The following is a 15507-nucleotide window of genomic DNA, read 5'->3' as shown; positions in this document are numbered from 1 at the left end:
GCTGCCTTAAGACCCGCGAAATGGTTGCAGTATATCTCTGTATCAACAGTAGCCCAGTTGACAACGTAATTAAACTGACTGAGTGCTGCTGCTGCTTTCGCTGCAAATGATTTGTGATAATCATAGAAATGATAACCGCCATACTTATGGTAAAATTCTGTTAGCTTGTACAGGTACTGGTCTAGTTCTTCTCTCCTGTGCGGTTTGACTGTGCATATAACATCCCTGTATATACTGAAGGCCATGATAAATTCAGACAAAGTCAGCTTCCTATTAAGCCTAGCATCTTTTGATTTCAGTACTACCGAAACGTCACCGCAGGCTATAGTCTTGTTTTCGGCAACATCATGCGTGGCTATCAATAATGAAGCTAAATTCACGTCTTTCCCTTCTAGAATATCACTCTTAATGTGTGCAGGGATGAAATGTGCTGGAGCTATATTGGGCACCGTGGACACCGTACCTGATTGACTAGCTTGCGGTACCGGAGGTGGTGGCATGACCGACGGTATGAGTGCCACTGGTGGTGCAGACCCTGCGGAAGGAGTGGTTGGAGTGACATCCCTGTTTTCTAAAGCCTCCACTCTACTTTGCATGTCAGACATATTAGTAGCCATATTATTAATAAGTGTATGTAACTGAGTAATCGACGTGTGTAGTGTATCCATGGACACTACTTCGTTGGAATTACTCGCTGTGTCTGACACCAATAGCCGGTAAAGTTCCGCTTTTCTGGCTGTCGCAGAAAAGGGGATTCCTTTCTTGGCCAATTCAGCCATAATCTTGGGGATGGTCCAGGTCCTGTATGACATCACACTACCCCGATCTGAAGACCTGGCTGGATTGTCCACGAGAGAGGCTGACTCCTCTATGTCTGAGACATGCGACATTCTGAAAAAGAACCCCAAAAAACCCCCCCAGCACAATGAGACTCAACTTACTCTAGCTAGCTGCAGTGAATGTACAATAGCGTGACTGTCACCAACCAATATTCCTTCCTGAACTTTACTCACCTGCCGACTGTAACCATAACTACAACGATAACTTATCTGAAGACATAATGGATACCACCAGAAAACAGCTGAGATGGGTAACGTACCCTGTGTAGTAACCGTGAAAAGTGAATCATCTACCCATGACCTGTACCAGAATTGCACCCTATGTCCTGGACATGTGACGACTACCGTGATTAATAGTGCACCGAATCCACGAGATAGTCGCAACCCAAAGGCGTGTCGGGTTCATGAGGCGACTATCTAGGATAAACAAAAGGATACCTTACCCGAACTGATGACGAATCACACCACCTAAAGCTGAACAATAACCTTATTATAATTATTCACCATTTACATCCACAACATTCGACTGAACTAACGGTGCCCCTAACAAGTAGCTGAACACGTACCCAGAAACGACCGAAACTTGAGGATTACTGCACGACAGCGAATGTTCACTGATGACACCCCTGTGCGACTAACTGAAATCAAATACACCAAGTTATTACCTCCTACCTGTGCTGAAGCAGTTTTTTTTTTTTTTTTTTCACCTACCCAGATGTAGAGAGTCTCCTTGTCGTGAGGAATATGCCTAGTCTAACTACGTCCAGCCCGAACAAAGTCGTGAAGATAATCTAAATTATCAAAAACATCCTATTACATGACAACCTGTCACCACGTGAACACTAACTAACAATGCACTATACCTGGTTGATTCCTGCTCATACGGTGATAGCTACTGAAGACTGGCAGATGACTCAAAAGACCGACCAATTTTACCCCGGACCTAAAAAGGAATAATTCGTAACTGATCATATACACACTAATTGCAACAATATTGGTTATCCTTCTGACAAAGCGCATGTAGTTGCATATCTTTAACTGTGGGAACCGATCGCTTGTGACAATGCTGCGCGATGTGATTCATTATATATTCTATCTTGCTTCGACTGAGCTAATAACCTCGTAAGCTTCCCTATGCCACATAATCTATCGTACCTAAGTATGGCCATGACTTGAAAAACTACTATTGCGCTACTGGCTATAACCCATGACGCTACATACCATCCGTATTGCAAGATGACCGAACAGCACGTGACGTAAATATGATGAATACTCACAATTTCAAGCTGTAACTAAAGATGAATATATGAGGACCTAATGACCACACAACCACCATGACTGTGAAACAGTTGCCAACATAAACATAACATCTAAAGCCAACCTGGACCATCCATTGCCGACTATATACACACATACACGTATATATACATACACAAACACTTATATATATATATACTCACACCGACGGTGGCAACCTGAACCAATAACTATACGATAAAGAAATGTGTATGTAACCCAAATTATGCAGAATGCTTAACCCTGAGACCGTACTGTGGCTGCAAAAGACTCGGGATAATAAATGAATCACTCAGCCAACCTGCCGCTCGTGGACAAGCTGCAACTTGATCGTGTTAGTGAAGCCTCTGCACATAACATTGACAGGCTGTGGCTGGGTCGAGCAATGTGATCAGGTATATGGATAATATAACTGAAGAAACGTGTTCAGTAGTTATTGCGTAACCAGAGTCAGTCACGACTGATCTCTTAAATAATGCGACCTGGGCCAGTACTGCCCCCTGTACATGGTTAGTGACAGTGATACCCTTCACTGTGTGTATTTTGTAGTAGCGTAACCTGAGCCAGCCTTGCTGAGCTGAGCCAGCGCGGTCTCCTGTGAATATGCATTTGAATAGATAACCGACCCAGTCCCCCTATAACCTGACCTGTGGTAATGACTTGCTAACCTACCCCCCCCGTATTTAGCGTTACGTAGCGTGGCCAGTCCGGCGCTGACCCCTGTAAATATAACTGTGAAATGAATCCGGCATTGCTCCCCCCGCATGCAGCGCAACTAATCAGCCTGCCTAGTGTCAGCGCTGTGTAGCGTGGCCAAGCAACGCTGACATTTAAAACAACAACCCGGTCCTGTCCCCCTAGTAAAATAACCCCCTGCAACAACTTGTAATGGTACAGCCCCGTGTCTGTGCTGTGTAGCGTGGCCGAGCCGGCACTGCCCTCTGAGCCGGTGCTGCTGCCCACTGAAAAGCCCGAGTGTCATGCCTGTGCCAGCACTGACACCGGGACCGTAGCGTGACCGAGCCTGCATGAACGAGCGCCCCACATTGTAGCATGGCCCGAGCGGGCTGAAATTAAATCAACCTAGGGTCGGGCTGACCGGGGATCCCTTCCATCTACGGCTCACCTCCGTAGTGGAAGCAACAACAAGACCCCGCTCAGCCCCGACCGCTTACCTGAACTTGCGCCGAACTGCTGCGTGTCAACTTCCGGTCAGCTGACTACGGCAAGTCAGCTGATCAGGGGAAGCAAAGAACCCGCGGCGCACACTGGTATCCGGCCACGGGCTCTTATGGGTCCTTCCAGCTCCTCCCACAAATACAGGCTAACTTGTTAGCCTTTACACATATCAAAAGTTTTTTTGATGAAAGGTACCCTTTAATACAAGGATTTTGCTTACCAGGCTACGTGTTTCTCTGAAAAAGAATGAGAACAGAAGCTGCACTGGAAGGGCCATAACTGATGTAAGGATCCCAATACAAACACTTTGCCAAGTAACCAGAGACTGGAATCCTAGAGGCAAGCTGAAATACAATAAAATATAAGTTCTGTAAACGTATAATTTAGGGCAGTTGGACAAAATCAAAAGGTTCTTTCCCTCAGAAATAGGGCAGTCCTTGTCCATAGGTTGTTTCTTCATGTGAATGGGAAAAGTTTAAATATTTCTATCAGATCATTTTAAGGCTAGAATTCCACTGAGGTTTTTTTTTGGTTAAAAAATAACAGAAAAAAAAAACTCCTTCAAAACTGACACATTTTTGCATTTTTTTTCTGACTTGCTTACCTTTGTGTGGAAATTGTATTTTTGGCTCCTTTGGCAGTTTCTCTGCGGGCATTTTTTTTATCAATTTTGTTGAGTACGAAAAAAAAAAAAAGATGCAGCAGGGATGGCAGAAATTGTAGGGAAAAATGTATTTTATAATTTTTTTTTTAATTCTGAATCAGGAAACGATGTACCTGAGCAAACAGGGACCTGGATAAGGGGCCCATGTGTTTTTAAAAGTAATATTTTTTGTTCTAATTTTATTTAAATTTTTCTATTAATAATGTATTTTGCCCATTTTATTAATACAACTAAATACAATGTAATGTGTAATTCCTAAAGCAACTATATGTCCCTCATTGATGCGGTACTCTTACTACTTCCATCATGGAACAGAGTCTGTTACATGCTGGGAGCAGTAGTACTGGTGCTAAGGGACAGATCGCATTGGGTCTCACTCCTGAGACCTGTTGCGATCCTAACTTATAATATTGAGAAGCGGATGACACACCGCACCACTTTGCTCCCCTGCTGTATACTTTGTCCAGTGATATGAATAGTACTCACATCACAGATTTATATTTGCCGCCGGAAGCCCTGATTAGCCGGTACCGTCTGGCCAATCAGAACTCTCAGCCGGAAATAGACTTCTATAGGAAAAAAAAAATGGAGATTTTCCCCCAAAAAATCCATAGTTTCAACATAAGGTCCTTTTTGGAAATCGCCCACTGAGCCCAAAAAAAGCAAAAAGATTTAAAAAAAAAAAAAAAAAAAGCCAAACTGAAAAATGCCAAGTGGATGTGGCATTTTTCAGTTCCCTATTGGCTTGCAGCTAACATCTGGCTACAATGTTTTTTCACAGAAAAAAACACTGGGCAGCAGAATATGCATTTTTATTTTTGTGCGTTTTTTGCACAAAAAACCTTAGTGGAATTCTAGCCTTAGTCTGACACAACCACACAACAAAGTATGTGGTAAATAGATTAGCACAGACCTTTCTCCTTGAACTCCAGTGGCTCCATACCACAGAGAGCAAGCTGCCATGTAAAGATGAAATGTCAGTGCACAGCAAGTTACTCTCTGGATTCGTGTAAAGCGGCTTCGTGCTGGTCTCCACCACACCGACAACCAAAGGTGCCAGTCTGTCAGGCCAAGAGCTAGTTGAGCTGGAAAGACTTGGGAAAAACTGGAGAGTTCTTGAGGACCTGAGAAAAAGTAATAGTACAACTTTTACATATGTTCATATGGCTTAGAATGAGCAATATCTGTGATATATGATTACTGCAGTCCCTCAACTTTCAATGGCCTCAGCATACAATATTTTCAATATACAACAGACTTTTCCGGCCCATTCTAACTTGAAACCAGACTCAACTTTCATTGCTACGGACAGTCAAGATCTGCAAAACCTGTCAATAGCTGGAAGAACTGACCAATCAGAGTGGGCTTTTTTACTGTTGAAACACCTGGATTACTCAGGTGCATGCACTGACTGGCTGTCTGGTAGCGCCTCCCTTCAGTACAGGGAGGTACTACATGATCTGTACTATTCTTTACCTGTGCCAGGGTTAGCTGCTTCTTTGGAAACCAGTTGAGGGTGGCACCATTTAACTTTTTTGGGACATTAAGTGTACTGTAAAGGATCCTGAAGAAGCTCCTGTTCAGTACATAGACAATAATTTACAGCTTTCAGCAGCTCTTTTTTTACCTTTATATCTGTAATAGTTATCTCCATTTTTCTTTAATCCTCACTTTTTCCTATTTTTGGATGACATTTTGGGGGCTTTAGAACCTATTTCCAGGTTTCCATAGATAAATGGTCTCAACATACAATGGTTTCAAGATACAATGGTAATCCTGCAATCAATTAATATTGTAACCTGAGGGACCACTGTATTCTTTTAGTGATGAAATGGTTGGGATTACGAGAATACTAAAATTCAAGGGTGGATTTTAAATATTAGTATTTCTAAACAAAAAGTATAATGGAAAGGCTTGCTCAGACAGGGCAAATTTGTTGTAGTGCAGATGTTACACAATAAAATGCTTTTGAATAAAATGCTTTCCATAAAAATGTTATTCTGGCCTACTATTCAGGCACTACCTGGGGCCTAAAGTTCGGGGTGGGAAGAAGGGGGTGATACGGCTTGGAACTGAACAGCTCCCAGACCCGGACGCTTCTAATGGGGACATTTACTTTAAAGTGTACCTGTCGTCAACAAAAACTTTTTATATAATGTAGATAATACTATGATATGTATATTTGTAATATACATTGGTTTAAAAAATGTGTATATTTTTTGGGTAAAAAGTGCTATCCCTGCAGCTATTGTCTGTGAGTCTCTATGAGGAGTCCAAATACAGGAAGTGAGGATAGGAAAAGGAGGGCTCCGTCCAGGCTCCTGGATTGTCAATCATTCTCATGTGTGAGCCCGTAGCATTTCACAGAGCCTCACTGCACAAAGTCCTGTTTGTCCTCAGTGTACAGAGCCCTGCTTGTCCTGCCCTCACTTCCTGTATTTGGACTCCTCATAGAGACACATAGGCAATAGCTGCAGGGACAAAAATATACATATTTTTTTAACCAATGTATATTACAAATATACATATAATGGTATTATCTACATTATATAAAAAGTTTTTGATAATGACAGGTACACTTTAAAATTAACTTTTTGATCACTTTGTACTAAATTTTTTCTTGGAAACAACGTGATTAAAAAAAACACATTTCTGATGTTCAGGATAAGCATTCTATATTTCAATAGCTCTAACAATTCCGCACGCGGTGATTACCAAACTTGTTTATGATGTACAGTGACCCCCTGACCTGCGATGGCCCCGACATACGATAATTTCAACATTCAATGGCCTCTCAGAGGCCATTGCAAGTTGAAGGCAGCATCAACATACAATCCTTTTATATGTCGGGATCATCGCATAAACGGCCATCCGGCAGCGCAGACTGCTTCAGCTACCACCGGATAGCCGTTTAAGGTGCCACATATTCTCTTGTTAAAAAAAAAAAGGTGCCACGTGTGGTTCGGTAACGATCAATCGCCTGCCGCTCTCCTTCGTCGTCATTACGTTGCCGTTCACACCATCCCGTCATCCAATACGTGATTGGACGTGATGACGTCGATGAAGAGCGACGATCCCAAGCAGCAGAGACAGTCCGGAGTGGCGTGGACACCCCAGGGACGCGGTGACAGTGATGGAGGGTGACATCCAGGGCAGCGGTGATGGTCCAGAGCGGTGGGGTCAGTTGAGTATAACTTCCTAAACTTAGCATTGCACGGATCCCTCAACATACGATGGTTTCAATTAAAGATGGTTCAGTTGGAACTAATTACCATCGTATGTTGAGGGACCACTGTATACTTTTTTCATAAAATGGAAAAAAGGGGGGGTTAATAGATATGGAAGGGGGTTATGTGTGATAAACCTTTATTAGATCTTTCTATTGAACTGCACTGATCAATGTAAGCTAGAGCATGCTACAGACAGACTCTTTCAATTGCAGAACCATAGCAACTATGGAAGGCCAGGTAAGCCCTCCGGCTGTCTGAACAGTGAATCAACCACTCAACAAATCACTGATTAAAGCAGTTGTTAAAACAACAGCTGTTTCTCTGAACCAGGGAGAAGTAGTGATACTGCACCACTATTGTGAGCAAGAAGAAATCAGTGTTTCCCGACTGCTTTTTTGGCCTTAACCCCTTAAGGACTCAGGGTTTATCCGTTTTTGCACTTTCGTTTTTTCCTCCTTACCTTTAAAAAATCATAACCCTTTCAATTTTCCACGTAAAAATCCATATTATGGCTTATTTTTTGCGTCGCCAATTCTACTTTGCAGTGACATTAGTCATTTTACCCAAAAATGCACGGGGAAACGGAAAAAAAAATCATTGTGCGACAAAATCGAAAAAAAAACGCCATTTTGTAACTTTTGGGGGCTTCTGTTTCTACGCAGTGCATATTTCGGTAAAAATTACACCTTATCATTATTCTGTAGGTCCATACAGTTAAAATGATACCCTATTTATATAGGTTTGATTTTGTCGCACTTCTGGAAAAAATCATAACTACATGCAGGAAAATTTATAAGTTTAAAAATGTCATCTTCTGACCCCTATAACTTTTTTATTTTTCCACGTATAGGGCGGTATGAGGACTCATTTTTTGCGTCGTGATCTGAAGATTTTATCGGTATGATTTTTGTTTTGATTGGACTTTTTGATCACTTTTTATTCATGTTTTAATGTTATAAAAAGTTACCAAAATACGCTTTTTTGGACTTTGGAATTTTTTTGCGCGTACGCCATTGACCATACGGCTTATTTAATTATATATTTTTATAGTTCGGACATTTACGCACGCGGCGATACCACATATGTTTATTTTATTTTTTTTTTACACTGTTTTATTTTTTTTATGGGAAAAGGGGGGTGATTCAAACTTTTATTAGGGAAGGGGTTAAATGACCTTTATTAACACTTTTTTTTTACTTTTTTTTTGCAGTGTTATAGGTCCCATAGGGAACTATAACACTGCACAAACTGATCTCTCATCCTGATCACAGGCGTGTATTAACACGCCTGTGATCAGCATTATCGGCGCTTGACTGCTCCTGCCTGGATCTCAGGCACGGAGCAGTCATTCGTCGATCGGACACCGAGGAGGCAGGTAAGAGCCCTCCCGGTGTCCGATCAGCTGTTCGGGACGCCGCGATTTCACCGCGGCGGTCCCGAACAGCCCGACTGAGCAGCCGGGATACTTTCAGTTTCACTTTAGAAGCGGCTGTCAGCTTTGACCGCCGCTTCTAAAGGGTTAATACCGCACATCGCCGCGATCGGCGATGTGTGGTATTAGCCGCGGGTCCCGGCCGTTGATTAGCGCTGCGTCGTTAAGGGGTTAAAGGATAGGGGATAAGATGTCTCATTGTGGGGGACCCCCGCAATCTCTCCTGCAGCCCCCCAAATCCTCTCTGCACGGAGCTGTTTCCTCCATGCGTGATGACTCATGATACAGAGGCCAAAGTATTGTGCCACCACGCCCCCTCTCATATGCTTGCATTGAGGGGGCGGATCGTGACTCCATGAGGGGGCGGAGCTGTGATGTCCCGATACTCCAGCTCCGTGCAGTGATGACTCGGAGGGCTGCAGGAGAGATTGCGGGGATCCCCAGTAGCAGGACCCCCCCTGATCAGACATCTCATCCTCTATCCTTTGGATAGGGGATAAGATGTCTATAGCGGAGTACTCCTTTAAATTTGGCCCTAATTCCATGAAGGGTTTGAATGATGAGGGTAGTAGTCCCAGACAGTGGCGTTGCGACCCGGGTGCGGGGGGTGCGGCCCGCACCGGGTGACACCAACCTAATGGGGTGACACCAAGACGCTCCGCAGCACCCCCCCCTCCCCAGCTACACCAACACCCCCGTCAGTACCCGACCGGCGGGATATTCCCCCCCCCCCCCGGCATTCACCAGCGCCGTGCGCCCGTCCAACAGCACCCCCCCCCGGCCTTTATCGCCGCTGTGCGCCCGTCCGTCAGCTGACCCCCCCCCCCCCCCCCGGCCTTCATCGCTGCTGTGCGCCAGTCCGTCAGCACCACCGCATGGGACGTCAGTGACGTCACTCGAAGGGCGCCAGGAGAGAAGGAGCGCTGCGCTGGATGGGTGAGTGTGTGTGTCTGTCTCTCTGTGTCTGTCTGTCGCTATCTCTGTATGTGTGTGACTGTCTGTGTGTGACTCTGTGTGTGTGTGTGTGTATGTATGTGACTCTGTGTGTGTGTGTGTGTGTGTGTATGTGACTGTGTGTGTGTGTATGTGACTGTGTGTGACTCTGTGTGTGTGTGTGTGTATGTGACTGTGTGTGTGTGTTGCAGGGGGACACAGGAGCGCTACACCCCTGCCCACAATCATTTCTTGTATTGGAATTATGTAGGAGGCCTTCTGGTGTGCCAAGTATGCCTTATTTTCTGTGTGTGTGTGTGTGTGTGTGTGTGACTCTGTGTGTGTGTGACTCTGTGTGTGTGTGACTCTGTGTGTGTGTGTGACTCTGTGTGTGTGTGACTCTGTGTGTGTTACTCTGTGTGTGTGTGTGACTCTGTGTGTGTGACTCTGTGTGTGTGTGTGACTCTGTGTGTGTGACTCTGTGTGTGTGACTGTGACTCTGTGTGTGTGTCTGTCTGCGAGTGTGTCTCTATGACTGTGTGTGTGTTTGTGTGTGTGTCTCTCTGTGTTGTATGTGTTTTTTTTGTGGGGGGGGGGTTAAACAGCAATCTAATGTGGGGAGACTTTGACCCATTGTGGGGAACCTGCAGCCTAATGTGGGGTAACTACTACCAAATGTGCTGTGACTATGCTACCTAATCTGGGGATTCTATGCTACCTAATGTGGGGAGTCTATGCTACCTAATGTGGGGAAACTGCTACCTAATGTGGGGAATCTGTGCTACCAAATGTGGGGGGTCCATGCTACCTAATGTGGGGAATCTGTGCTACCGAATGTGGGGAATCTATGCTACCTAATGTGGGGAAACTGCAACCTAATGTGGGGAATCTGTGCTACCTAATGTGGGGAAATTGCTACCTAATGTGGGGGAACATGTACCAAATGTGGGGAATCTATGCTGCCTAATGTGGGGAAAATATGCTACCTAATGAGGGGGAACTGCTGCCTACCTAAAGTGGGGGAACTGCTGCCTACCTAATGCTCCCCCCTTGCAGTAGCACCCTCAACATCCACCGGCAACACCCCCCACCCCCAGATATATAGAGAAGACGTCACCTGTAGTCACTGATATCATTGTTTATTCTCCTCACTATAGAGAAGACGTCACCTGTAATCACTGATATCATTGTATATTCTCCTCACTATAGAGAAGACGTCACCTGTAGTCACTGATATCATTGTGTATTCTCCTCACTATAGAGAAGACATCACCTGTAATCACTGATATCATTGTATATTCTCCTCACTATAGAGAAGATGTCACCTGTAATCACTGATATCATTGTGTATTCTCCTCACTATAGAGAAGACATCACCTGTAGTCACTGATATCATAGTGTATTCTCCTCACTATAGAGAAGACTTCACCTGTAGTCACTGATATCATTGTACATTCTCCTCTCTGTGTCCTATCAGAGCTGTAGTCACTTGTCAGTTCTACAGTTATGGTGAGTGAAACTACAACTCCCAGCATAACCTCACCACTGCTCAAAGGGGTACTCTACTGGAAAACATTTTTTTTTATCAATTGGTGCTACAAAGTTAAACAGATTTGTAAATTACTTCTGTTTAAAAATCTTAATCCTTCAAGTACTTATTAGCTGCTGTATAAGTGATTCACAGGAAGTTCTTTTCTTTTTTAATTTCCTTTCTGTCTGACCACAGTGCTCTGTGCTGACACCTCTGTCCATGTCAAGAACTGTCCATAGTAGGAGCAAATCCCCATAGTAAACCTATCCTGCTCTGGACAGTTCCTGACATGGACAGAGGTGTCAGCAAATAGCACTGTGGTCAGACTGGAAAGAACTACACAACTTCCTGTGGAGCATACAGCAGCTGATAAGTACTGTAAGGATTAAGATTTTAAATAGAAGTAATTTAAAAATCTGTTTAACTTTCTGGCACCATTTGATATAAAAGTAAATGTTTTCCAGTGGAGTACCCCTTTAAGTAATTCTGGGAGCTGTATATTTAAATGGTGAAAACTTCTTTAACACTTTCCTATTCTGTGGCAACTGGTATATCTTATTATTATACTGGAATTTCTCACAATGCGCTACACCAGTGCTGTCTGTCACAACAGGCTAAAAACTTACTGGGGGAGGGGGAGGTATGGGGGTGACACCATTTTCTACCGCACCGGGTGACACCAACCCTAGCAACGCCACTGGTCCCAGATTCCTCACATAGCTAAGTGGTGTCAGCCCAATGTTCTTCTGTGAACCCACAATATTTCTTTTTCAATGTACATAAATAAAATTGTATATAACATGAGCTATAGTAAACTTACATGTGGCTAAAATCTCTTTTTCCACCCTTCCTCCATTCCGTTCATTGTCTACAGACAGCCAGTCATTTACCACGAAGAAATAAAGAAAATCTGTCTGCTTGTCCCATACAGCGACATACTGTAGAAACCATGAAGGATCCAAGCCTAAAAATACAATATCATTAAGTGTATATGATGTACTGGGTTTAGACAGGGGTCAGGGGTGAGGTAGGAGCAATGCATCAACTGAGTGTTGTCCCCTGGCACTGCTGCATAGACAGTGACAAACAGAAAGGCATATTATGTGGAGCTTGGGGAATGTAGAGAAGTGTACATCAGTCATTGCATGTAATTCCAGAGAGGCCTGCTGTTTGTATTGCAGCACAGCTAGCCTTTTACAACACTATGATACCAATGGACTGTTGGCATAATTGCAAAGTGTCAGGCACATGTTCTTCTAATGTAAGACATAGGGCTTGGCCAAAAGGTATTGCAAATCTCTACTGAGAATTTTGTGAAGGCATTGGGCACAAACAGTATCCAAGTACATAGAGACCACTTTTTTTCTAAGGCTACATCCTTTTGGAACCAATAATGATGCCTAAAAATAAGGAAATGATGGGGCCATCAATTTCTTTCTGCTCAGGACAAGGGTCATCGGCACAGCGGCAGGATTCTATTTGCTCGTCCCACAGGATTCTGTTTGCTTATTCTTGGGGGCTTGAGCGCTAGCTGTTAGCCCTGTAGCACGCGGGTCAGTTGAGCTGTTTAGTGCACTATACGCACACACCACTTTATTACATCAAGGGGATGAAGAGTATGCTCCTGAATATCCTTGTTAGGCTGGGTTCACACTACGTTTTTGCCATACTGTTTTCAATCCGTTTTTCTAAAGAAAACCGTATGGCAAAAAAATGGATGGAACAGTATGGAAAAAAGTAAACCGTATGCGTTTGTAAAAAGTATACTGTTTTTAAAAGTGCGTACAGTTCCGTCAGTTTTTATAGAAAAAAAAAACATACGTTTTTGAACATTTTGTCCATTTTTAATGGGAGGGATCTTGGGTGGGGACTTTAGGATTCAAATGCGCATGTGCAAAGTAAAAACGTATACGTTTTTCTCGTATGGAACCGTATACATGTGTGTTTCCCATTGACATCCATGTTAAAAAAAACATATGCGGTTGCAGTACGGTTTTTAAACCGGAGTCAAAACCGTGGTTGACCACGATTTTGTCTCCGGTTTAAAAACCGTACTACAACCGCATAGGTTTTTTTTTAACATGGACGTCAATGAGAAACGCACATGTATACGGTTCCATATGGGAAAAACGTATACGTTTTTACTTTGCACATGCGCATTTGAATCCTAAAGTCTTCACCCAAGACCCCTCCCATTAAAAATGGACAAAATTTTCAAAAACGTATGTTTTTTTTTTTCTATAAAAACTGACGGAACTGTATGCACTTTTAAAAACAGTATACTGTTTAAAAACGCATACGGTTTACTTTTTTCCATACTGTTCCATCCGTTTTTTTGCCATACGGTTTTCTTTAGAAAAACAGATTGAAAACAGTATGGCAAAAACGTAGTGTGAACCCAGCCTTAAATAGTGAGGAGACTGCTGTGACATTTTAATAGCGTATGATGCAAACTATCTTATGTGATTAAGTTTTATACTATTGCAAGCTCACATTGATTATTATCCAGGACATTAGTATCACATACGGATCCGAAAATTTGTACGGGGAGACGTTTATTATTTCATTGTACATTATTGTTTACTGTCTGACTGATTGAATTAGTCAGGTCCTGCACTCACAAGGGCCCTGTGGTGTGCAGTCCTGTTTATATATATAACATATTGATTGGATATAATTTAATTAATATTTTTAATACATTTATATTGCTTTATCTTACATTTTATTGTCCGTATCCTTGAGCCCCATTAAATTCATTTTTTACTATGTCTAAAAACTTATAAAGGTTGAGAATTTTAACAGCAAATAAACAACAAAGTATTTTAGAATTACATAAGGAACAATATATTAAAAGTTTAGTTTGGAGACAGGTACTGTTTAAAGTAATTATAAAACCCAAATACTGAGATGTTAGTTATATTCTTAAATTATAACACATATCTGAAAGATCGGAAATGACTTGCTAAGCAAATTAGCAGTTATCTGGCATAGACCACCCATATCTACAACTGTGGACATCAAAACCTGGCCAGGTCTCAGGTGAGCATTTCTCTCTCATATCTCCACCTTGTACTAAGGGGGTTTTGGATTAACTGCCTTTGTCTCACAAGATCTTTTTATAGAATACCCATGTGAGTTTATAAGTTTAATGTTGGTTTGTCTGTCTTGTACGCTCTGCTACGCTAATGTGTCCTTTGTACATGTAACTGATTATAGATTTTGCCTGTTATTAGCCTATTTTGTAAGTTTGGATGTGGTTTTATGGTTGGTGTATAGAATTTATTAAGTACACAGAGAAGAGTGGTCTCTGTGTTGTAACCCGTAGCTGATACCTATGGTTGGATAATTAAAAATTTTAATGGGAGCTAATGCCAGTGTCCCTGATAGTTACCAAAGTCCAAAGAACATTGTTGAACAGAAATTTGGTAAAAGGTCATGTGTTGATAGAGGAAAGGGGAAGGATCCCTAAAGGCTGTAATTTGGATGTGCTTAAAGGGGTACTCTGGTGGAAAAAAAATGTAGGTCTTTTTTTAAGTCAACTGGCTCCAGAAAGTTAAACCGATTTGTAAATTACTTCTATTAAAACATTTTAAACATTTCAGTACTTATTAGCAGCTGTCTACTAATCCTTCTCTTTTTGGATTTCTTTTCTGTCTGTGCTCTCTGCTGATTCCTCTTGTCCATGTCAGGACTTGTCCAGAGCAGGAAAAAATCCCCATAGCAAATCTATGCTGCTCTGGACAGTTCCTGACATGGACAGAGGTGTCAGCAGAGAGCACTTCCTGTGGAACACAGCAGCTGTTGGGTGTATCTCACTTCCAGAGTTGTCCAGAGAGAGAGGAGGGAAACAGTTTTTCCAGCAACCTTTTCCCCCAGGAGGGTGGCAGACACCTGGGAAGAGCCTCCTGCTATGGACCCCCGGCCTTCCACCTCCCGTACTAGGCCGGCAGGGGGTGGGAGTGAGAGAGTTACGGCCAATTCCCAGGAGGTGGTCAAAAGATCCAGCAGGCTCCGCAGTAATGTGGAGCCCACTCTCCCGTCCATCGCTGGAAACTGCAAGGCATACGGTAGTAAGATAACTGTTGTGTCTTCAGGGACTGTTTCTAATGTTACGGAACCCCAGCAATGGGGGGTGAAGGGACCCAGGGAGCCGCTTGCCACATTTGGATCCCGCATGCAGGCAAAGCTGGTGTAATATAAGCAGCTGGGAAAGAAGCTGAAAGTGTTAAGGGAGGATCTGAAGTTTGCCCGCTACCAGACAGATAACTCTGCCAAGGCTAGCTTGCTCTGCTGAGTGTTACTGTGTAAGAGGGGGCATGAAAGAGGAGTTTCAAAAACTGTGAAAATCGGTTGAGCGGAGTGAATCTGTGGAGTGGGTGCGAGTGCCTATAGTCCACATTCAT

At 43.1% G+C, this 15507-nt stretch overlaps 1 protein-coding gene across 1 annotated transcript in view; it reads right to left on the bottom strand.

The window, feature by feature from the left end:
- Nucleotides 1-15507, bottom strand: part of LOC130297299 (polycystin-1-like) — a 396912-nt gene that overhangs the window by 123985 nt on the left and 257420 nt on the right. The window contains exons 32-34 of the mRNA XM_056549607.1: nt 11925-12068; nt 4892-5102; nt 3535-3658 (exon numbers count right to left, since the gene is read on the bottom strand). Coding sequence (XP_056405582.1) covers nt 3535-3658; nt 4892-5102; nt 11925-12068 — 479 coding nt within the window. The remainder of the gene's footprint in view (nt 1-3534; nt 3659-4891; nt 5103-11924; nt 12069-15507) is intronic.

Source organism: Hyla sarda, chromosome 13 (assembly GCF_029499605.1).
Source record: "Hyla sarda isolate aHylSar1 chromosome 13, aHylSar1.hap1, whole genome shotgun sequence".
NCBI lineage: Eukaryota > Metazoa > Chordata > Amphibia > Anura > Hylidae > Hyla > Hyla sarda.
Note: the sequence above shows the minus strand (reverse complement) of the source record. Positions and strands in the feature narration are given on the sequence as shown.